The 22160-nt window shown below is 58.3% G+C and overlaps 1 protein-coding gene and 1 long non-coding RNA gene across 3 annotated transcripts; one reads left to right on the top strand and one right to left on the bottom strand.

Moving 5' to 3' along the window:
- Window positions 1-28: 28 nt before the first annotated feature.
- Window positions 29-11400, top strand: PSMD13 (proteasome 26S subunit, non-ATPase 13). Of its 2 annotated transcripts, XM_016137205.2 has the most exons (13): window positions 29-243; window positions 1601-1679; window positions 4796-4830; window positions 4915-4970; window positions 5158-5201; window positions 5357-5443; window positions 6947-7118; window positions 8012-8091; window positions 8167-8292; window positions 9517-9579; window positions 10124-10204; window positions 10364-10480; window positions 10989-11400. In XM_016137205.2, exons 1-13 carry the CDS (start codon window positions 149-151, stop codon window positions 11082-11084), a joined length of 1131 nt encoding a protein of 376 aa, XP_015992691.2. In that variant the 5' UTR covers window positions 29-148; the 3' UTR covers window positions 11085-11400. The 2 variants fall into 2 exon arrangements, with proteins under 2 accessions (XP_015992691.2, XP_036076178.1); XM_036220285.1 differs by lacking the exon at window positions 9517-9579 and having other exon boundaries at window positions 80-243.
- A 260-nt stretch (window positions 11401-11660) lies between these two features.
- LOC107506505 lies at window positions 11661-13079 on the bottom strand. The gene is made up of 2 exons (XR_001595943.2): window positions 12909-13079; window positions 11661-11839 (listed from the first exon to the last, which is right to left on the bottom strand). It is a non-coding gene; the product is annotated as an uncharacterized LOC107506505 (long non-coding RNA).
- Window positions 13080-22160: the final 9081 nt, after the last annotated feature.

Here is a 22160-nt window from a genome sequence, read left to right as displayed (position 1 = left end):
ATGCCCGGCGGGGGCCGGGCCGCGGCCCGCTCCCGGCGTGCCCCGCGCTCCCGGCGTGCCCCGCGCGCCGCGGCGCCGGAAGTGAGCGAGCACTTCCGGCGGCGCGGATTCCTCGCTGGTGCCGCTGTCCTGGGCTCTTTCTGCCGAAATGAAGGACGTTCCCGGCTTCCTGCAGCAGAGCCAGAGCTCCGGGCCCGGCCAGGCCGCCGTGTGGCACCGCCTGGAGGAGCTCTACACGAAGAAGTGAGCGCCAACCTGAGAGGACCCGGCGACAGGAGAGCGGGAGACTGGGGGAGGGGCGAGGGCGCTTGGACCCGTTGCGGGGGACAGTGCGGAGGACAGGCTGGGCCGGGGAGGTGGGCGGTGGAACCCGGAAGGGCAGGGCAGAGGAGGAAGAGTGCCGACGGCTCACGAGGACCGAGTTGCAGAGCCGTAGACAGGATTTGGGGGTCTGGGGTTTAACTCCCTCCCTGACCGAGAGACGGTGACCGAGGTTCTGACCTCCCATTCCTTCTGGTCTTAGAAAAAGGGTTCGGGGCTGGCCTGTGATTTTAGCTCTTGGTTACAGTCACACAAGCACACACTCTCGGAGTCAGGCTCCATTCATTTTGGATAACAGATCCTGGTGTCTTGTACTTAGCCTTGTCACGCTGTGACAGCTATCTTTCTCAACGGTCTGGAACAGATAAACCAGAGGCCAGGGAAGTTTTGTCCTTTCCGCGTCGATTGTGCAACCGGTTACACGCTGGGGTACAGCCACTTTTCCCCTCTCCCATGATCCCTACTTTCCATTGTACGTATTGGGCATCGTGCCTCTAGAGAGATCGCAGCTTGGGTCTCTTTAGAAATAGGATGAATTTCAGAATGATTAAATTGTCTGTGGCTAAGCACCAGCCTCCTTTTAAATGAACATGTTGTTGGGATGTACTGGGCTAGCATTGTTCCATAGGCGAAAACAACTCCTGTTATAACCTCCCAGTTAACAGCCCTCGTGTTTAGTGTAGCGCCTTCACACGGATATTCATTCAATACGTATTGATGATGCTAAGAATTTTGGGAGAATATTCTTAGTGTTTGGCAAATAATTGCTTCTGTTGGATAGCCCTTCGTATTCTTCAAAGTTTTATTTGCATCCTTAAGAACTAGCCTTTAGTTTTAATGTGCTGTCATTCTAGAGGTTTGATGTATTCACTTGACATTCACAGATGAGGAAACCGAAGCTCAGTTTAGTTTAAGTTCTTTCCCTGAGGTACTCAGCTAATAAGTAGAAGAGCCAAGATTTCAACTTGAACATATATGATTATTCCAAAGTTCTGCTTTCTAGTTGAACCTTGCAATAACCTATTTAGGTAGTCTAGAAAGGTGTTCTCTGTTTTCAGCTGAGAAAATGAGTCTCAGAGAGATTAAGTGATCTCAAGGTGACATAACCATTGAGTAGCAGAGCCAGGAAACGAACTCAAGTTTATCAGCATGTGCTTTAGCATTATTCTGTTACACAGTAGAGACTGGTGAGTATTTGTTATTTGATAGAACCATCAAGGCTGAAGGTGTCTGTGACTGGAAATTAGTTTATAGGTCTTAAGGGCTTTCTGTTTTTCAGGTTGTGGCACCAGCTGACACTTCAGGTTCTTGATTTTGTGCAAGACCCGTGCTTTGCCCAAGGAGATGGTCTCATTAAGGTAAATGATTTGTCATCCTAGGTCAGATTATATAAATGTGCTCAAGGAATTTTTAAAATAATGGCTGGGATTTGTAATAACATGCAATACTATTTAGCAGTCACTTGACATCAGATACTGTTTTAAGTGCTGTACATATTTACTTATTGAATCTTCATAACAACATTGGGAGGTAAGTACTACTGTCGTCATCTTTTTTCTATGTAGAAGTGGACACCAAGAGATTAAGTAACTTGCCATAGGTCACAGCTAGTAAGTGGCAGAGGAGGATTCAGACAGACGTTCAGACTGCCTCTGAAATCCCAGCCTAAAACACTGTTTATGGCACCTGTGGAGCTTGTTGTTTATAGACTTTTTCTTTTTAGCACTGTACTTTTGGAATCTGTTATTCAGAAATTGAAAATTCCAAACCATTTAGGGGGTAGGGTAGGGTACCGAGGAGGATTACCATAAGGATCCTGTAAATGACTGCCATCGCTCCTCCCTTGCTGACTGTGCTCGCTTGCCCAAACCTTCGTCCTGGTGGGTGTGGAGTGTAGAGAAAAGAGCACCTTTTGTGCTTTACTTGCGGGCGGGGGGTTATGCTGCCTCCATAAAAGAGCACTTTTAGAGTTTTGTCAACATTAAAACACCCACTCTGCCCCAGCCTTTCCCAGATTCCCCAACAAACACCCAAGAATTTGTAACCTCTTTGAGGTCTTTCCTGATGTCTTCCTCTTTGATACCTTTCTCTTGGATTCTAAATGAATCAGAGATTATAGGTGCCTGGGAACTGAAAGCTGGTTCATAATGATAGCCTGAGTTACTTGCCCTGCACAGTGCTCACAGTGAAGCTTACCACCTGATTTCCCCACCCCCTGGGCTCCTGAAATTTTCCTGTGGTTTATATCCATCAATTTGACATTTTACTACTCAAAGGAACTTGTAATCATCTGTAAGCCTGGAGATTTTGCTGGATATTCTGGATTATGTGGAGAAATGGTAAATTAGAGCTGGCTTAATATTGGTTCCCTAAGGCCTATGTTATAGTGATGGGTAATTTATAATTATTTGTTTTTATCCCATTCTTTTTTGTCTTTAGACAGTTTCTACACATAGTAAAATATTTCCACAACCTCATGGTAATGTGACACTTATTTTGGTCAGCAAATTAAAGTTTACTATTTCTATGGATAAAATAAACTTTTAAATATTGTTGATGGCCCAGCCCACGTAACTTTCAGTTAGTATTCATGAGTTTGCAGTCACCAGAAGTAATTTTGAGTTTCCAGATTTAATGGACTTTCTTTAGAGGACTCTTTTCTTTAGGCACCACCATAAATTATAATTGGTGTCAGAAATGTTGAAACATTTCCTGTTACTGAGTTAAATCCCTTTGAAATACTCCTTTGTAATGAAAGACCATGTATTTCCATGGCCTTTTGCTGGGTGACAGATTTAAATAGCTAGCTGACTGCTACAGGGACATTTCTCGTTTTCTTTTTCCCCAAAAAGAAAAGTTTTATAGAGAAATTATTGCTATATAACATTGTATTAGTTGAAGTTGTACAACGTAACGATTTGACACTTACTACCCTCACCTCACTTAATTATAATTTTTTCTTTCTTGTGATGAGAACTTCTAAGACCTGCTCTCCTAGAAGCTTTCAAACATGCAATACACATGGTTAACTAGAGTCACCACGTCCCAGTTACCAGGTCCCGGGTGCTTACTTGTAATGAGAAGTTTGTACCTTTTAACCACCTTTGACCATTTCTCACACACACATGCACTCCCCGCCCTCTGCCTCTGGCAAACATCAATGTGTTCTTTGTATCTACAAGTTTGTTTTTTTTGAGATCATATGGTATCTGTGTTTCTCTTATTTCAGTAAGCATAATGCCCTCGAGGTCCATCCTTGTTGCAGATGGCAGGATTTTCTCCTTTTTCATGGCTGAATAACATTCACACACATGTGCGTGCACACGTGCATGTGTGTGTGTACATACACACGTGTGCCCACCACGCTCTTGCAGGGACCTTTTCATCTCTCTGTCTTCATCTCCCAGAGCAACTTCAGATTCTCCCGATCCTAAGTTGGCGGTGTCCAGAGGTTCCGTCTCCCACTTTGCCCACCCTGGACACTTCTGTCGCCAGTTACCCAGCCACGAGCTCAGAGGTCACTGTCAGCTTCCCTTCTCTGTGGCCTTTCCACATCCAACCAGGGCTGCTTCACCTCGGCTGCACTTCTCAGGCTGCTCGTCTGCCCTCCCTGCCATTGCTCCCTCACTCTCCTGTCTTGACCGCTAGTAACCTCAACTGGTCTCTGTCCCTAAGTCTTTTTCCTCGCTACCCTCTATGCCCCAAGTCATGTCCCTAAAATAGAAGTGTGATCATGTGTCTCCACAGCCTTGACTTTAGGATGGAGACCAAGCCCCAGTGCCTCCCACCCTCTGTGCCCTTCAGCAGTGCTCCTAGGACAATGCAGTTTTTTTTTTCAGTGCTTTTGCACATTTGCTCCTCTCTGGAATGTTCTCCTAACTGCCCCTTCTCCCACACCAAATCTGTTCACTTTAACCGCTCTTCATTCTTTAAACTCAGTTGCCACTATTTCTGGAATCAGTCACCTTCGAAACCTCTCCCTCTGGCCCATACACCTGTACGCTTTTCTTTCCCTTGCTCTTAAGCTCTCAGTGTTGTTATTTATTTGTCTCCAAGTCTGTCTTCTGTACTAGGCCAGGAGCTCAGGAGCGCCACGAAGACTTAGCCGCTGTCTTACACACCCTTGTCTTTAGTTGCTGGCGTAGGCTCTGGGCCCGTGCCCAAGTGTGCCAAGTGACCGAGACGTCTGTGACGGGTACAGTAGCCCGCAGGCTGTTCAGACTGCTTGCGTTCCCGGCCTTGCTGACCGGCGCTCAGTTTTGCTCGAGCACTTGGAGGGAGAGCTTAGGGATTGCTCTTCAGCCACAAAGAACCTAGCTCTCCCCAGTAATGCACTGTGATTATCTACATCTCTTGTCACTCAGCAGACATCTGTGCACTGCCACCGAGTGGTGGACGTCACAGTAGTGTCTGCAGTCTGGACTTTACAGGGTGAGAGCATCTGGTAATGACTCTCCATGTTTTGGCCCCACAGCTCTATGAGAACTTCATCAGTGAGTTTGAACACAGGTAAAACTCTTTTATCAGCTTTTGACTTTGACAGTGAAAACACTGGTACTTGTTGACACCCAGCGACCGGTGGTTTCGTTTCAGGGTGAACCCTTTGTCCCTGGTGGAGATCATTCTGCATGTGGTCAGACAGATGACTGGTGAGTCCCACACTGTGTCCAGAGGACCGGGCCAAGTGATAACGAGAATGCTAGAAAGTATAGGGTTCTAACTTACATTTTTATTGTATTTTATGTTCTAAACCTAAAGGTTATCGTGGTTGGTAGAAACCAGTCTGTAGAGCTGCTCGCTGGTATTCTGCTGACTCTGTCCTGCTTTCTTCTCCAGATCCTAACGTGGCTCTTACTTTTCTGGAAAAAACTCGTGAGAAGGTAAGTGTGACGTTTGAACCAGACCTTTTAAATAGCGGCTCACAGTCCACAGCTCTAGGCTCCAGTGTCTGCGCGCGGGACTCTGCCGGGGCACCCTGCCTGGCTGTGTCAGCCTGCCACCCACACTTCTCAGGTCCCTGTTCTGGCCTCTTCAGGTGAAAAGCAGCGACGAGGCCGTGATCCTGTGCAAGACGGCCATTGGGGCTCTCAAGTTAAACATCGGAGACCTGCAGGTTACAAAGGTGAGGGCGCCGCACCTCAGCTGTACCTTTGATTTAGAAATCTGTTTAAAACTGTTGGGGCAAATCCTGTTCTTCCTCTTTGATTATTTATTTTAAAATAATTTTGAATTCCAAAAAGTTGCAAAAATAGTACAAAGAATTCTCATACTCTTCCCCTCAGATTCTCGTTGTTAACGTTCTGTGCGCAGGGTCCCCGGCACTGTCAGGAGCAGGTGGCTGGCGGGTTACCTGTGTCCTTAACAGAGGGGCAGGCCGCACGGACCACAGCAGGTCCACCCCGCAGGCGTCTGCGCAGCTGTCGGCACGTGGGTTCTTGCGATGGACAGGTCACAGGCCTCTGCTCCGCTCTGCACCCCAATCGCCTCTCTCGCTTTCGCCACAGTATACTTTGGGGGACGGGTGTGGGTGGCAGTAAGACTCAGTTTACACAGTCAGTTCACGTTGTCTACTAGAGACTGTGTGTGTTTTGGTTTGGGTTTGGGATTTTTGGGGACCATGACATTAAAAGAAACTTTGGGGTAAATGTTCATGTCCTCATCTCCCTAGAAAGTACTTTTTCTTGGTTCTCACTGCGTCCCATCTGAGCCCCTATGCATAGTCTCTGCGTTTGTTTTGGCGTATTTAAGCCATACTGACAGCCGTAAAGTTCTGTCGAGGGTGCATGGGCATCGGGGCGCCCTCACTGGCCTAGGGACAAAGCGGCAGGGAACGGGTTTTGCCGCTGGGCCCCTCAGACCGCCCGCCCCCGAGCGCCTGCACCCCAGCGTGGCGCAGCGCGTGCTCGTGTGGGCCGTCCCTACGTGCCACACGACTAGACGACGTGTGGTGGTGTTTTAACACCGGCTAGGCGTGAGGGGTGAGGTGACCTGCTCGTTATTGCCGTACGTGGTATTTCACTGTGCAGTTACATCTTAGCCCGTGTGTCCAGTGTCCTCTTGAACGGATTCAGGTAGTGTTTATCTGTTAGGGACAATGCCATCGTCAGCATTTCTGTGCCTGGTTCCTCGTGGGCAGAGTCTCACCTGGACATAGGCCTGGAGGTGAGGCTGCAGGTGTGTAGAGTGTTCTGCCGGAGAGCCCTCCGAGGTGTCCCACGCGCCAGCAGCACCTGTGCAGGCCCCTGAGGCTGTGTAATTTCAGGACTTGCTACTTTTAGGCCGTTTAGTTCTTGCCGGTCCAGTGGAGGTGCGATGTACCTCATATTTCTTGATTACTGCTGGGTTATTGACCTGTCCATGTCTCCACTTCCATAAATTGCTGTTAATATCTTTTTTTTTTTTTTTGCCCGTTGCCTGTTGACGTGTAAGAGTTTCTCACGTAATGTCAGTCATAGTCCCTGGTATGCCACCTGTGCCGTGACTACCCTTTTCCTTTGTTACCTTTTCTGTGTCGCGGGTGAACTGAAGTTTTCCGTTTTAAGGTAGTCAAGTTTATTGTGCTGCTCATCTTGTCACATGTCACCTTAAAACGTTAAGGAAAGGCACCCTTGCTTCCCGTGCGCAGGAGACGATCGAGGCCGTGGAGGACATGCTGCACAACCTGCCTGGCGTGACGTCCGTTCACAGCCGTTTCTACGACCTGTCCAGCAAATACTACCAGACGGTGGGGAACCACGCGTCCTACTACAAAGACGCCCTGCGGTTCCTGGGCTGTGTCGACATCAGGGACCTGCCAGGTAACACGGGCGTCCAGTCCGCATCCCGCAAGGACCTAACCTGAGACACAGCTGTGAGCTGCTTGAGGCAGCGGGTCTGAGAAATCCCTCCAGCGCATTCGTCCCTTTCTGAAGAAATCCCGCGGGTGAGAGGGTGGGAGGTGGCTCACACTTGAGTGTCTGCGTTGGATTCGTCTCCGGCTTGGAGCTGGGTGAGGATGAGGCTTGCTCCTCGAGCCCCTACTGGTCCTTCTCCAGGCCTCGGCTGCTGTCCAGGCCAGAGCCAGGGGGAAGCGTGGTGCCATCGGGGCGTGCACCTGCAGGACGAGGGGCGCAGGGGATGCGTGACACGGGCTCCCCAGGATTCGAGGGTGGGAAGAAAAGCGACCCAGGAGTTTGAGGAAAAGTGCAATGAGTCCATGTTCAGCAAAGAAACCTCAGCACGTTTCTGACATTTCTCACAGTCTCCTGAGGGGGCGGAAGAGACCAGTGACCCCTCACGTTGTCAGTGCGGTTTTACCTGCTGCATCCCAAGAAAAATACGCTGGAGAAGCAGCTCACGTGGTCGGGGGCGGGGGAGGGAGAGCTGTGCGGGCACAGGAGGCAGTCAGGTCTGGTCTGGAGAGAGGCTAAGCCAGGTCCACACTTGGGGACTTCCCCACGAGAGGCGGGGGCACAGGGAGTAGGGCCAAAAGTGGAAGTCGGTTCACGCACGTTCCGGAGAGGGTGAGTAAGCAGGTGACTCCCACAGAAGCCGGACGCGCGGTTCCAGGAACACTCCGCGTCATCCGATGCTTGAGAGGTGACGGTGTCAGGGCTCTGTGCGAACACCCTGGGACGGGGTGTCTTCACTGTGCGTGGGGTTCTCGAGGCTGCTATGTCGTGACCGTGCGTGTTGGGGGTTGTCGCCCTAGCGCCCGAGCAACGAGAGCGAGCGTTCACTCTGGGACTGGCGGGACTTCTCGGCGACGGAGTTTTTAACTTTGGAGAACTCGTAAGTGGACCCTGGGAACAGTTTCTCTCAAGGGGCCACTGTGCGTTTCGTCAGCTGACCGTCCTGTCCTCACAGCTCATGCACCCCGTGCTGGAGTCTCTGAGGGGCACTGACCGGCAGTGGCTGATCGACACCCTCTACGCCTTCAACAGCGGCAACGTGGAGAGGTTCCAGACGCTGAAGGCCGCCTGGGGCCAGCAGGTTGGTCCCAGGCGGGGCTCCGCGCGGTCGCGTGTCCACTGTTGGCTGAGCACCAGGCCCTGGGGGAGCAGGGACTGAGGCAGGCCAGCCTTCTGTCACCGTGGGAGGGTACAGCAGAAACTCTGGTAACATGGTCACCTGTAGCGCCCAGTGCTGTGGACGGAACATGACAGCAGCGTCGTCTGTGCTGGGTAGAGGGGTGTCGCGGGTGTGCCACCTCACGAGTGAGGAGAAACGAGCCCCGTGAAGGGGTTGGGAAGAGCACATTCGGCAGAGTGAGAGGGTGCTTCGGGCTTAATGCAGCCCCAGAGGCCACAGCGTTGGGGGGGGGGGTAGGGAGTGCAGCAGGTCAGTGACCCCACGCAGGGGGTGCCCAGGGCGGGCCAGTGCGGAGACTGGGGAGGCGGGGCTCAGGGAGGACTTAGGTTTATTCTTTTTTAAATGAAGTTACGTTTCTGTTTTTGTATTTTTCTGACCTTGACATTTTCTGCAAATCCAAATCACACATGATGAAGCAGAGTAGGTGTAGATGGACCGTGGAGAGGCAGACAGGTCCTGCCAAGCCTAGCTAGCCTGTGTGTTAGCATGTCAAAGACAAAGACATGCCGCTCCGGAAGGAGGGGGCCACTTGCGGGAAGAGCCCAAGCATGGGGAGCAGGCCTGGGGAGAAACGCCTGTGCCGGGCGGCCAAGCCGGCCTGGAGGCACGAGCCGTTTGAACCACGTAACACACCCCCTGGCTTTGGTCCTGTGCCCAGCAAGCAGCCTTTTGATGCACCTTCCAGGAGATGGTGCCGGTCACACGGAGGGGCATGTCCTGGTGCTCCTGGCTGTGCTCCTCACTTCAGAGCAAGTCCCTGGAACTCGGGCATGTCCCTCAGGGGCCCCACGTGCACCTGGACCCGCTCAGCCCAGACTGTGCCCTTCCCTGCCTTACTTTGTGCCAGAGTCACCCTAAATGCCTGCACCCTGTGGTCCTACCTCCATTGTTTATAACAGACATACATACCTTGTAAAATCCTTCCCTTGGAAAACGGCTGTTCAGCCAGGCCCTTTTTGAATGAGTTTCTAAGAAAAGAAGTTCAAGTGACTGTTCGAAAGCCAGTCATGATCCCCGGGGCCAGCAGTGTGAGATGTTTGGACCGGCCCAGTTTCCTCTTACTCCATTTGGTGCTGTGAAGTTTCACCACCCAGGTCAGGTAACAAGTGTCACTCTACCCTGCAGCCTGACTTAGCGGCCAACGAAGCCCAGCTCCTGAGGAAGATTCAGCTGCTGTGCCTCATGGAGGTGAGCGAGTGCCGGGGTGGCTTGTGTGGGGCCCTGCAGATGGGCCCGGCCCCACAGGCTCCCCAGCCTCTGGGCACAATGCAGACCAATGGCATTGCTCCTGTCCTGACCCCTCCACCACCTTCCTTTTCCTCGGCCACTGCTTGCTTTTTAAGTTCAGTATTTTGGTCTCAGTGCGGACGACCTCTCAGAGAGGCGCCTGACCATCTGAGCTGAAGTGGCTGCCACTCCGGTGGCTGGGGAATCCCTCTGTCTTCCCCACTGGAATTTAAGATTTCTGAGAAAAGGGACCTGGTGTTTCTGGTCACTGCGGTGTCTGCAGCTGCAAGTCCTTGTTCAGGACACAAATAATGACTGGTAGGAGCTGCTAGGAAACTTACCTTCATCTAAGCCCTGGAAGCTGGTTCTCGGTATGTGACTAATGTTAAGAAAATTTTAGTGTGGTACTAGTAACTATATTTTTAGAGTTGGTATTGATAAAAATATCCTTATCGATCAGTTCTGACAATTTTTAATAAGAAGAAATTAATGAAACTTCTTTCAGATGACTTTCACACGACCTGCCAATCACAGACAACTCACTTTCGAAGAAATTGCCAAAAGTGCTAAAATCAGTGTGAACGAGGTATGGTTCTTTGGTTCTGGGTGTCACTGCAGCACAGCTGCTCCCTGGGGGCGAGGGCTCCCTAGACTCAAAACCACAGAAAGAAACAGCATGTGGCTTCCCGCAGGGCCCATGGGTGCCCAGCGGCACCGGGGCCTCACCCCAGCCCTCCGTGCACAGGTGGAGCTGCTGGTGATGAAGGCGCTGTCCGTGGGGCTGGTGAAAGGGAGCATCGACGAGGTGGACGGGCGGGTCCACATGACCTGGGTGCAGCCCCGCGTGCTGGATTTGCAGCAGGTGAGGCCTTCGGGGCATTCGGGTCGGGTCTGCCCCGTCTTAGCTTCCTTTGGCCAGAAGCCGCTTAGGAAGAAAGCCTTGTCAGACGAGGGGTTTTTGGAGAGTGAATTACCGCCGTAGGGTCTAAGGGCTTTTCCATGAACCTGATTAAATGTGGCCTGGGATTTGAACCCTATATTTAAACGCTTATGACGACAGCAGTGCCGGTTGTGCTGATAACGCCCTTTAATCTGAAAATTGGTACTCTGATCAAATACGTTCCTGGTTCCGTGATTTGAGCTCAGACCCACCTTATTCACTTTTGCTGGAAATTTAAGCTGGTGGGTTTTCTCTACTCTTGCCTGTTTTCTCACGTGCCGTTCTTTAGAATGTCCTTGTGCTAGGAATTGCTGGGGACAGTCCCAGCTCGGACACCCCACTGCCCCAACTCTGCCTCCCTCGTCAGTGCTGCCCCGTGGGCCCTGTGTCCCGAGTGTCTAACGCCCGTGTGGTCCCGGTTTGTACTCAGATCGCGGGCATGCGGGACCGCCTGGGCTTCTGGTGCAGCGACGTGAAGAGCATGGAGATGCTGGTGGAGCACCAGGCCCACGACATCCTCACTTAGCGCCCGTCCGCAGGGCTGCCTCCGACCGACGGAGCTGCCGCTGGGTCTTCATTTACGTGGGGTGGGCTGGGGGTTCTGTTTGGAGGAGGGGCTGTTCTTGCTGTAAAAACAGGACTGTCCATGATGGGGGCCTGGTCGCATGGAGCAGCCTCCTTGGTGGGCGTCTCCTTCACCTGCACTGGGGAAGGGGCACCACATCTGAGACGGTGAAGCCAGCAAGTGTGTGGGGACACCCCCTCTGAGGCCGGCCTCTGTCCTTGCCCCCGCCTGTGTGAGCGCTCGCTCGTTCTGTAATAAACGCCTCTGCTGTGTCCTGTCTGGTGGTTTCCTGACTTAGCTTCCAGGTCACGCCTGTGCCTGAAGAGGCCGAGAGGCAGGAGGTGGGGCCTGGGGACGGCTTGGTGGGGGTGAGATAACGCCTCCCCGCACGTGGGGCTGCAGCGGAGCCAGGCACAGGGCACCAAGGAAGCAGGGCCTGCTTCTCCTGCCCCTCCTTCCAGGCGTCTGCCCCGCGGCGCCTGTCAGGAAACCTGGCCCAGGGAGGGGGACGCACGGCGCGAAGAACCAGGCGAGTGCACGGGCTGCAGGGGGGCTTTAATGCAGGCTCCTGCCACGCGGGCAGGGGCTCCGGGCGCAGTGCGGTGACCACACAGCCTTCAGGCCGCAGGCTTCTTGTAGCTCTCTAGGTGGGACAGGACCCAGCCCGCAGGAATCAGGAAGCTGAGAAAGATCACCGAGAGCCCCACGGCCTGCTCCTGCAGTGAGGAAGGCACACATGAGTCCCCCAGGCTGTTACAGGGTTGGTCCTGGGTCGCCTAGAGAGGCCGGATACCTGCGGTGTGGGACTCGTCCCCGGCCGGGGCAGCAGTTGAGAGAGAGGTGCTGGTCCCAGCCGTGTGTGCCCTGCCTGCCCCAGACCTGGTGAGTCCGGTGGAGGACGTGAGCAGTGACCGCAGCCGTCCCGAGGGGGGACAGCCGGGCCTCCAGCCTCCTGTCACAGCCCCCCCGCCTGCACTAGAGCCTGCCAGGACACCCTCAGCCTTGACCGACCGCGGCCGCCTTCCCAGCGCATGATGTGCACGTCTGGGGCTGCGGCGGCACAGACAACAGGCTCTGAGTTGCTCGCAGACAAAGCCCTTCTCAGCAGCGGTCCCACCCAAACGCCAGGACGGAGGAGGGGCGGGCGTGCGTGCAGCAGAGGCCCCCGCCTGCAGCCCCGTGCTCTCAGTTCTGAAGAGCCAGCTACGTTTCGCCTCCGCCCTGGGCCGGGTCCTCCTCCTGTTCCCTGACACTGGGTCAGTTGCCAGGTTGGCCTGACCTTCCTTCGACCTCAGCCCGAGTTAGGAGGACAGTGGCCTAGAGCGGGTGCCTGAGGCGGGGCTCCTGACTGACCCCCCTCCAGCCGTGCTGCGTAGCGGGCCTTGGTCTCTGTCATTTGTGCTTAAGGGGAAGATAGCTATCTGCTGTCCGGGAGCCCCAGGGGGGATCAGACTTTTCACCTGTGCTCACCCCCAAAACAGCCCCCCTCCCCCTTTAACATGTGTGAGGCTGCAGTCTACTCCTCGCTCAGCCATTGGCATCCACCATTTGCCAGAGGGCTGCTTTGGGCCCCTGGCCTACAGGCAGCTATAGGGACCCCCTTCCTGCAGTTGGGGCAGTGTCCCCGCTGTAGGTCTGAGACCCAGCTCTAGGCCACCTCTAGAGGCTTCAGTCTTGAGAGGCTTTCCCCTCCCCCTGTGCCAGCCTGTGCACTGAGAGCATCTCAGGACAGCCCCCCCCCCCACATCCCGCGGCCAGCCCCCCTGCTGCCTTGGAGGCACTCACCGAGGGAGCAGTGGGCGTTTTGGCAGGTTTGGCGTGGATGTGTGCCCTGGGGACCACCCATCCCCGCAGGGGGGCTTGCAGCAGCCTGCCGGCGGAGGCCAAGCTCATGGTGGTTGTGCCGAGCTGCCTGAGTCCAGCGAGGCTCTGTGCTCAGTGTGTCCTCTGCTCAGTTGGGCATTGGGCTTTTTATAGCTCAAGGGGAACCTGCAGCTGTCCCCTCCTGTCACCAGGCTTGGCAGAAAAGATGCCTGCTTAGAACTGGGACCAGCCTCACACCACAGCTTCCAGGCACCGTCCCCCTCTGTGGCGCCCCAGGGGCTTTGAGCCCCTCACAGTGCGGGCGGGCGCAGCCCTCCCTGGAAAGGACCCTCCCTGCCCGATGCGAAGGGACTCAGGGAAGGAGCAGGACAGGGAAGTCAGGCATGAGAACGCCAGGGAGGACCCAGGATTAAAGAGCAAACTGGGGCGTCGGGCTGCTGGCTGCAGCACCCCATCCGCTGCCACGGAGTCTCCGGCTCGGGCTTCCCGGGCCTGGCGCAGCAGCCAGGTGACTCCGAGCCCTGCCGCCCCAGACGCGGCTCGTGTGTGGCGCGTGTGCCGCCCGGTGCCCACCCTCAGGGCTGCGTCACGTGCAGCCTCTGCCCCTGAGCGGCGGGCGGCCCTCACCAGTGCGCCTCGGAGGCACGGAGCTGGGAGTGGGCCAGGGGCCACTTTCTAAGAGCTAGCTCTCGGCTGGCACGCACGTCCTGCCCCTGGCCACACCTGTGGGCAAAGGCACCCAGGCCAGGACGCACCGGGTCACCCGTCCGCAGGCCGTGCGAGCTCGGCACGGGCCCCTCCTCTCCCGCCTGTGCGGACGACGACAAACTCCATCCTTCCCACGGCAAACGTTCATCGGCACACGTGCTCTCCTGCTCCCGGGGCCTGTTTCACCTCTGTGAACGCCCCCCCGTCGGACCCCATCCCTGTCCTCGGGAGAGCGGTGGGCCTGTCTGTGTCCCCAGACCCTCCTGCCAGAGGCCCGAGGTCCCGTCCCCAGCGTCTGCTCCAGCCGTTAGCGTGGTCGCTGGGGGCTGAGCCCCTGCTCCTCCTCTCAGCTCTTCCAGACTCTGCGCTCACGCTCCGCGGACCTCATCCGGCCTGACGCCCCAGCTACCTCTTATCAGTCATGGTATTTGGGGCGCCTTGGCACCAGCCTTTGACCTTCATCCCCACCGCGGCCCTGAGGCGCGGCCCCCACCCTTTCCCCTCCCGGCTGCTCAGGCCAAGTGCCTGGGCAGCACCCTGCTTCCCCTCCGGCGCGCACTGCGCGTCCGGCCACGGCCCCGCCCCCACGGACTCGTCCTCACGTGGCAGCTGGGACAGCCCGTCTGCAGCAAGCCGGTCACTGCGGCCTCCAGCAGGCTCCGCTCCGCCCAGGGGCTGCGGCCTGAGGGTCTGAGCCGGCCTGCCTCAGCCGGGACACCGCTCCGCCCCCGGGTGCTTCGCCCGCACTGCCCGCCCCGCTCGTCCCCCCGGTGTTGTCTCGTTCGGGCCCCGTTCCGATGGCGTGACCCCGGGTCCACAGGGCGGCTGTGCTTTTGTGGCCGGAACAGGAGCCCCATGACGAGCGCTTTGTCGTGCTCAGCACTGAACCTCTGGGGCCAAGAGCAGAGTCCGGTTGGCGACTTCTAGTCAGTGGTGGACGAGTGGGCGGGGGGTTCGGGGTGGCGTTCCTGTGTTACACCAGGTCTTGGGGGAGATGGAGGGAGACGGAGTCGAGTCAGACAGGACAGCTGACTGCACAGGTGTCAGCCAGGGAGCTGAGCGGCAGCAGCACGTCTGACCACATGGGTCCCTAAGCTCAGCTGTGGTCCCACCGCACTAGGGACGACCATGCCCCGGTGGGTTCGACGTGGTGAGCTGATGCTGTGACGACATTGCACGAGGAACATGACTGACTCATTCCTTCGTTCCGTCCTGGACACCTCGCTGTTTCTGGGCTCCCACCCACACCCCAGGGCCCAGGCCAGCGGTGTCCTGTGACTTGGTTTCCGAGGAGGAGCCCAGCCCTTGAAGGCAGACGTCCCAATCACTGTCCCCAGCAGCGCTGGGTGCTGGGGCCGGCCAGGCGTGAGCCTGCCCCTCCCCAGCAATCCTTTCCGCCTCAGACTTTAATTACAGCTTTCGGGGCCAGCCGGGGATAAGGCTGTGGATTAGAGGATTGATCACCACCCAGGGAGGCCCTCCTCTGCACCCTCCTTGGCTTCGGAGGGAGGGGCCGGGGGCAGCAGAGCGCCCGCTGCACCCCAGGGGAGCAGCCTTTTCCTCAGCCTTCAGCCCTCCCCACGTGCCCCCAGGGGCCTTCCAACCTCCCCAACCTTCCCAGGCACAAACCTGCTCTCCTTACCCCCTGTTCACGCAGCTAGCAGCAGGGAGCTGCGGGCCCACCCCAGTCGGGCCTTGGTCCCCAGAGTCAATCGTTCGAACCAGCCCTGCCCAGAGCCCAGCCACCCACAGCCCACACCAAGGCCTCCAGAGGTGGGAGCCCGGCACAGCCCCTCCCATCATGGCCCCAAGTCCACAGAGGCCCCCAGAGCACGCCTTGTGTCCTGGGCTCCCCTCCCCCTCTGGGGTCTGCCATTTCCTGGAAGAAACTCATGTGACACATGAAGAAGAGGTGGCGGGCACATTGCACAGGGGAGTGAAAGGCCCTGAGGGTGCACGGGGAGGGTGAGGTCCCCTGTGGCGCCGAGTGGGCGCGGAGCAGCGTCCCAGGGCTCGGAGCCAGCCCAGCCCGTCCTGCCTTGGCCTGGGCAGGGAGTGGCATCGAGAAGAGCTCCCCAGGGGTCTAGTGGGCAGCGTCCCGGGTGCCTGAACCCTTCATCAAGCACCCTCGACACACACCACCTGTCGCCCTGGACCTGCCACTCCTGCCCCTGGTGTGTGTGGGGAGGGGCAGCCGCTGAGCACAGCCCCCCTCACACAGCTGCGAGGGCTGGGTGCTCCCTGTGAGCACGTGGCTCCACCCTGTGGCAGTACTCGGAACCACGGAAGCTTCTAGGGAAGGCGTCAGGCAGGGGCTGGAAGGCTGAGAACCTCGGAGGTTCTCAGCGTCAGGGGGCCCAGGAGACTTGCGGTGCGGCCGACTTGCAGGTGGCGTGTGGCATAGAAAACCTTCTTCGTCGCCTAGCAGTGGTTCTTACATGTGGTCCCTGGAGCAGCAGCGCCAACATCCCTGGGAACTTGCTGGAAATCAATCAGAAACGCTGAGGGTGTCCTGGTCCTCTGTCACAGCACTGCCCCCACCAGGAATTCTGACGCAGAGTCAAGTGTGGGAACCACTTTCATGTCACATAAAACGCGATGCTTCACACTTTTTCATTCAAAACTAAATGGCCATTTAACTCGGCCCCTTTCTTTTATCTACAAAAACGTACTTCCACTGAGTGTGTTTTAGGTGTGGCAGGATTTACAGAAATGTTGGGGCTCGTAGGTAGAGCTCCCACAGAGGCCCTGCTGCCCCACGCCGTGCTTCCTGCTGAGGCTCCGCTTCCGGTCCAGAGAAATGCTGCTGCCAACTGACAGGCACAGCGTTCTCACAGCCCTGGCAGTCATGGTTAATTTCATGTGTCAGCTCGGCTGGGCCATGATGCCCAGACATCTGGTCAAACACGATCCTGGATATTTGTGTGAGGCTGAGTTTTGGATGACATGAGCATGCATTTAAACCGGTGGACTCTGGGGAAAGCAGATTGTCCTGTGCCGTGTGGGTGGGCCTCATGCAGTCAGTTAAAGGCCTTTTAAAACAAGTACTGACCTCCCCGAGCAAGCAGGAATTCTGCGCCAGGCGGCCCGTGGGCTCAGACTGGGCCTCCACCTGCCAGCCCCCTGCAGACCCCGGACTTGCCAAGTCTCCACAATCACATGAGTCAACTCCTTAAAGCGAACCCTGTGCGCCCGCCTCTCTCCACATGTACGCACGCGCGCACGCCGTTAGCATGATTCTCCGAGAGCCCTGATGCAGTCGGCAGAACGGCGCCGGGGAGAAGCCAGCCCTCCGGCCCTTCTGCCCCTTCACCTTTGACAGCACTTGGTCGCACGTCCCTGTCTTTGGTGTTTACCACATTAAACAATGCCCGGTGTGACTCAGGAATACTTCCTGTCATTTGCACCAGGGGGAAATCGCGCATGCCATCATTACCGATAGATCAGCATCTCCTGCTGCATGACAACTTACCGCGAACGTGGCAGCTGGGGACGGCTCGCTCATGATCTCGGTGTCCTGCGGGTTGTCTGTCCATGGCTGGGTCGCTGGCCGTCTGTGCAGTCTCCCCCAGCTGACATCGAGGAGTTCTGGGGCTGCAGTTCCCATGTGAGGCTCAGGGTCCTTGTCCAGGGTCACTGCTCGCTGCAGAGTTCAGATCCTCGTGGTTCAGGGCTGAAGTCCTGCTTCTGGCCGTCGCTGGCCAGGGACCACCCTGACTCCTCTGTAAGCAATTCACGATTTGCTGTTTGCTCCTTCAAAGCAAGACAATCACTCGTCCTTCAAATATTTCTGGCATTTTTAAAAATAAATGTTTTAAGAACAGTTTTAGATTTACAGAAAAATTCTGAAGATAACAGAGTTCCCTTACAACCCACGCCCAGTCCCACCTATTATTAACGTCTTAGTCGGGGTGGGGATGTGTCAACTTGTCCGGGCCACGGAGCACCCCGAGCTCCGCGGGAGGTTGTGCTGGCTGTCTGTGGTGTATCCGGGCGAGAAGCCGCACTGAGTTGGTGGGCTGCGTGAAGCAGACTGCCCTCTCCGTGGCAGTGGGGGGAGCCTCGCATAATCAGTTGACGGCGCGACCAAACTAAAAAGGCTGACCTCCTGCCGTGTGCTTCGTCTGGCCCGTGGGTCCCCTCCGCCTCCTACAAGGCGCGAGCCGGCAGCTCTGCCCGGGCTCCCCGCCCCGGCTGGCGGGCCAGACCCGGCGCCGTCAGGCCTGGGCGTCCAGCGCGGGCGCCATGGGGCAGCCGCTCCCGCCGCTCCCGCAACGACCCGCACCCGCGTCTCCCTCTGGCCGCCGCTCCCGCCGCTCCCGCGACGACCCGCACCCGCGTCTCCCTCTGGCCGCCGCTCCCGCCGCTCCCGCGACGACCCGCACCCGCGTCTCCCTCTGGCCGCCAGTCTGTCTCCCCGGAGGACCACGACTGCGGTGACTGGCGCGGTACACGCGTCACAGTCAAGGGCCCAGTAGTGATCCACCGTTATTAACAAAATAAAGCCCATACTTCGCGCGCATTTCCTCGACCCCCCCCCCCCACGCCGTGTCTCTAGTCCAGGACCCCGCCCGGACCGCGCCGCTCGCTCGCTCGTCACGTCTCCTCGGGCCCCTCTCGGCGTGACAGCTGCTCGGACTCCCCTCGTTTTCCACGGCGGCGGCGGTTTGGACGCGGGCGTCTGGGGGCGCGGGGGGGGGGGCGCCCCGGGGGCGTCTGTCCGCGGTCACCTCAGCGCGACCGGGCTGTCGCGCTGGGGAGGTGACGCTCCTCCTCGCCACGCCGCACCGGGGCGCCCGCTGCGAGCACAGCGCCCCGCGGCGGCCCGAGCGCGGCCGAGGCGTGGGCGTCGCCGGCCGCAGCGCCCCCTGCAGGGCGGAGGCCGCGGGTGCGGCGCGCGTTGCTCGGGCCGCCGCTCGTTCTCGCTTCTTTATCCGCTACTTACTCAGCCACTGTTACTTGACTATCCGGATTAGAGGTGGGGTCGTAACCAACGCCGCTTCATTCGGCTGCTCAGGCCTCTCCGCGCCCGGCGGCGGGAGCTCTTCCTTCGGCTGCCGCGTCCCCTTGTCCTCATCGCGTTTGCTCTTTTTGATTTGTTTCGAACACTCCCTTCGCCACTGGCACTGCAAAATGCTCCAGGTGCCTCCGGCGTATTTTCTGCCCCAGTCTTAAAATAAGCCAGGGAGGCCTGGTCCCTTTTATTGAGCAGAGGAGGGGTGTGATCCGACGTAGGTTTACAAGACCCTGTGGCCGCAGGGTCCCCCAGAGCAGCTGTGGGGGGGGGGTGCAGGGCAGGGCGGTGGGTGCAGGGGGGGCGTCCTGCGTGCCGAGGCCGGGCGGGACAGAATGCTCTGGTGACTGGTTCTGCAGGGAGAGACAAGTTCGAGGTGGGAGACAGACGGGCAAGCGGCAGCCGCTGGGGCGGGGACGGCCTAGGTGGGGCTCTCTGGGGACAAAGAACAAGGTTCGCTTTGAGACCTGAGTTTGAGATCTCCTAGGACTCGTGGGTGGAGCCGAGATGAGGTTTGGGAGGCAGAAGCTCACGCCGGGTGTGGCAAGGCGTGACTGCGAATGGGGCGGACACCACAGTGAGCATGGGGAGGGCTGAGCGGGGGTGACCGGGAGGCTGGGGGCCCCGGGGGCAGGTCCGGGAGGGCTGTGAGCGGGCACGGCCTGGGCCTCTGGTGGTTCACTGGGCTCGTGGGCGACTGCGGTGGGAGCTGGACTGGGACTGGGGACCGGAGGGGGGGGGGTGGCAGGAAACTGACCCTCAGGAAGTGGCTGCAGCACAGAATCAGGCTATTCGCAGCTGCCCAGAGGCTGGGAGAACCGGCAGAGCGTTTGTCCCAGCGTGTGACCCAGGAGAGGCTGGAGGTTGCTGGGCTCGGAGGGGGCAGGGAGCAGGCGGGGCGAGGGCACCAGCAGGGCTGCGAGGCAGGGCTTTGTGGAGCTGTGTCTCCAGCGCCGCCTGGCTCTTTGCTCCTGCCAGGCCTCAGGCATCTGGGCCTGGGCCTCCTGCAAAGGTGGGCATCCCCCTCATCCGTCTGATGCGGCAACAGGGGGGTCTGTCCCCTGCAGGTGAGGGTCCAGGCCACCTTTCCAATGGAACCCCTCCCAAGACCCTCCACCAAGTCCTGCCCACAAGAGGCCATGGGGCAAGACCCCGCCCCCCCCACCCCGTTGCACCCACAGGAAGCTGGGGGCGAGGCTAGAGGGCGAGGCTGCCCTGCCCTCCCCACAGGTAGTGCTGTGAGCAAGGTGTGGGCCTGGGCAGGTGATTGGGGCTCACTGGCTGCCAGCCTGTCAATGAGTAATTCAGCCTGATGGGGTTTAGGGTTCAGAGAGGGAGGCAGGCAGGCCCCGCTCTCTGGAGGTGACAAGGGTTGCCGTGTGATAAGCCTGATTAAACTTCATGGACCCTGTCCTCCAGGGGCGGGGGGGGGGGCCTGCTCACAGCCCCTCCCGGCTCAGCACAGGTCTGGGGAGAGAGCTGAGCTAATCGTGAACCAGGTCGTAGGTGAGCTGGCGGCCTTCGCCTTGTATCTGTGAGTCGAGGTAAAACACACGGAGCATGGGACCTCGCGTGGTGACAACTGTCGGCGCGGCTCGGCGGTGCCGGGCGCCGTCACCCTGCTGTGCAGCGGTCGCCGCCGCTGTCGCCAGGACCTTCCCGTCTCCCCAAGCCAACACTCCGTCCCCACGAAGCGGTCGCCCCCAGCCCGTCCCGCAGCCCCTGGCACCGCCATCTCCGTCCCTCTGAATCCGAGTGCCCTGGGGCCCTCGCGTGAGTGGAATGACACAGGCCCCGCCCCTCCACGGAGGGCTCACTTCCGCTTGGTGCCCCGCGGGAAAGGCCCCGAGTTGCAACCAAACATCCCTCCTTTTCAGGCTCAGTGATATTCTCTGTCTCCTTCAGAGACTAGTGCCCGCCACTTACACAGGCCTGTTGGAGGGTCAGGTGGCCAAGCGGGGCGCATCCAAGCAGCAGGCTCCCCAGGGCGGAGCCTCTGTCTGGCTCTGTGGAGAGAAGGGAGGGCATTCCTGGGGGAGCTGGGCCCCTGGGGGTGCAGAGGGCGTTGTCAGGGTCACGGGAGATAGAGGCGAGGCAAAGGGCGTCAGAAACAGGCTGGGGGCAGGGCCCGCCTCGGAGGCAGAGGCCCAAGTAACCCGTTGGCACTGCCTGGGGCGCACGGATGGAAACCCACAGAAAGGACCTGTCCCCCGACAAGGGCCCGGACCCAACGTCATCTGTGGATCAGACGCCTTCACTCCCCCTGCTCCTCTAGCCTCACGCGCACCATCCCAGACCCCGGGACCCTGTCCCCACGGCCTCTGGGGACAGAGGGGCTGGAGGCCGGGAGCAGGGGTCTGACCCCCCAAAAGCTCACCCAGCAGACTTTCTCTTCCCTGTCATTGGCTAAGACCGTGTCCCCCAGTCACCTCCTGGGAAATGAAGCTTGTAGGAAGGCGCCTAATCCTCACGGGTGGGTCCGGCTGCTGAGGAGGAAGGGCAGGGGTGTCTTGGGGCCTCTGGCAGGGCCTGACACACCTGCTTCCACGGGGGACCCCTAGAGGCTCTGGGGCCCGATTGTGTTGTGAGAGGGCCCAGGGGGGCGCCGTGTGGGAGGGGGGCTGGCAGGACAGTGGGGGCGTGGGAGGGAAGGACAGAGGAAGTGGATGGGAGCAAGCGCGCCACGGGGGGCTGGGCAGGGGAGCAGGGGAGGCCGGGGGGGCAGTGGGGAAGCCTCAGCCACGGCCCTGAGCGTGGGCCTCACGCTTCTTCAGGGAAAGCAGTGCCCTGCGATGGGGCGAAGCCCCTGGAGAGGCTGAGGCGCAGGAGGAACACATCTTCTGAGATTCGCAGAGCAGGGTGGACGGTCCTTGGGGATTTGGGCCTAGATTGGGCCATATGTCCTACGTCCGACCTTGAACTGACATCCCCCATGTCTGGCCCGGGACCACAGCACCAAGACTGCTGGGTGTCCATGCAGAGTCCCTGGACACAAGCGAGGTGGCCCCTGTGGTGCCCGCGAGGCGGGACCTGGCAGGGGCAAAGTCGTCGCTCATGGCGAAACAGACTGGTGAGGGGCGTCTGCGCTCATGGAATTTAGGCTGGGCACTCGGCCCCACCTCCCTGACCGCGGAGCGGAGCGCAGCCCCAGGAGGCAGCCGCCAAGCGGCAGAAGGGAAGCCAGCGGCCGGTGCAGTGCTGGCCTTCCCCTTGGAGGAAAGTGGCAAGTCCCTGCCCCTGGCCTTCCCCTGTCCCACAGGCCTCCCAGACCAACCCGGGGCCCGCTGCCCCAGACAGTGGGATCTGGGTCCCGGACCCCTCAGAGACTCCCGGTCATCCCTCTGCTGGTCTGACAGGTGACTTCCGTCCTGCTCCAGCCGTTGTGGGGTCCATTCCGGCCGCCGAGCCCACAGCTCCCTTCCGCAGGCTGCGGGAACGGGGCACAGAGACGGACAGGGCCTGCCGGCACCTCCGTCCCCTGAACCGTCATC

Source organism: Rousettus aegyptiacus, unplaced genomic scaffold (genome assembly GCF_014176215.1).
Source record: "Rousettus aegyptiacus isolate mRouAeg1 unplaced genomic scaffold, mRouAeg1.p scaffold_m13_p_5, whole genome shotgun sequence".
Lineage (NCBI taxonomy): Eukaryota > Metazoa > Chordata > Mammalia > Chiroptera > Pteropodidae > Rousettus > Rousettus aegyptiacus.
This window is presented reverse-complemented; position numbering and strand designations above follow the sequence as displayed.

Coding starts and splice junctions, on each gene's coding strand:
- PSMD13 (XM_016137205.2), top strand. CDS start 149: ATGAAGGACGTTCCCGGCTTCCTGCAGCAGAGCCAGAGCTCCGGGCCC. Junction 8,293..9,516: donor AGGCCGCCTGGGGCCAGCAG/GTTGGTCCCAGG, acceptor TCTACCCTGCAG/CCTGACTTAGCGGCCAACGA. Junction 10,481..10,988: donor GCGTGCTGGATTTGCAGCAG/GTGAGGCCTTCG, acceptor GTTTGTACTCAG/ATCGCGGGCATGCGGGACCG.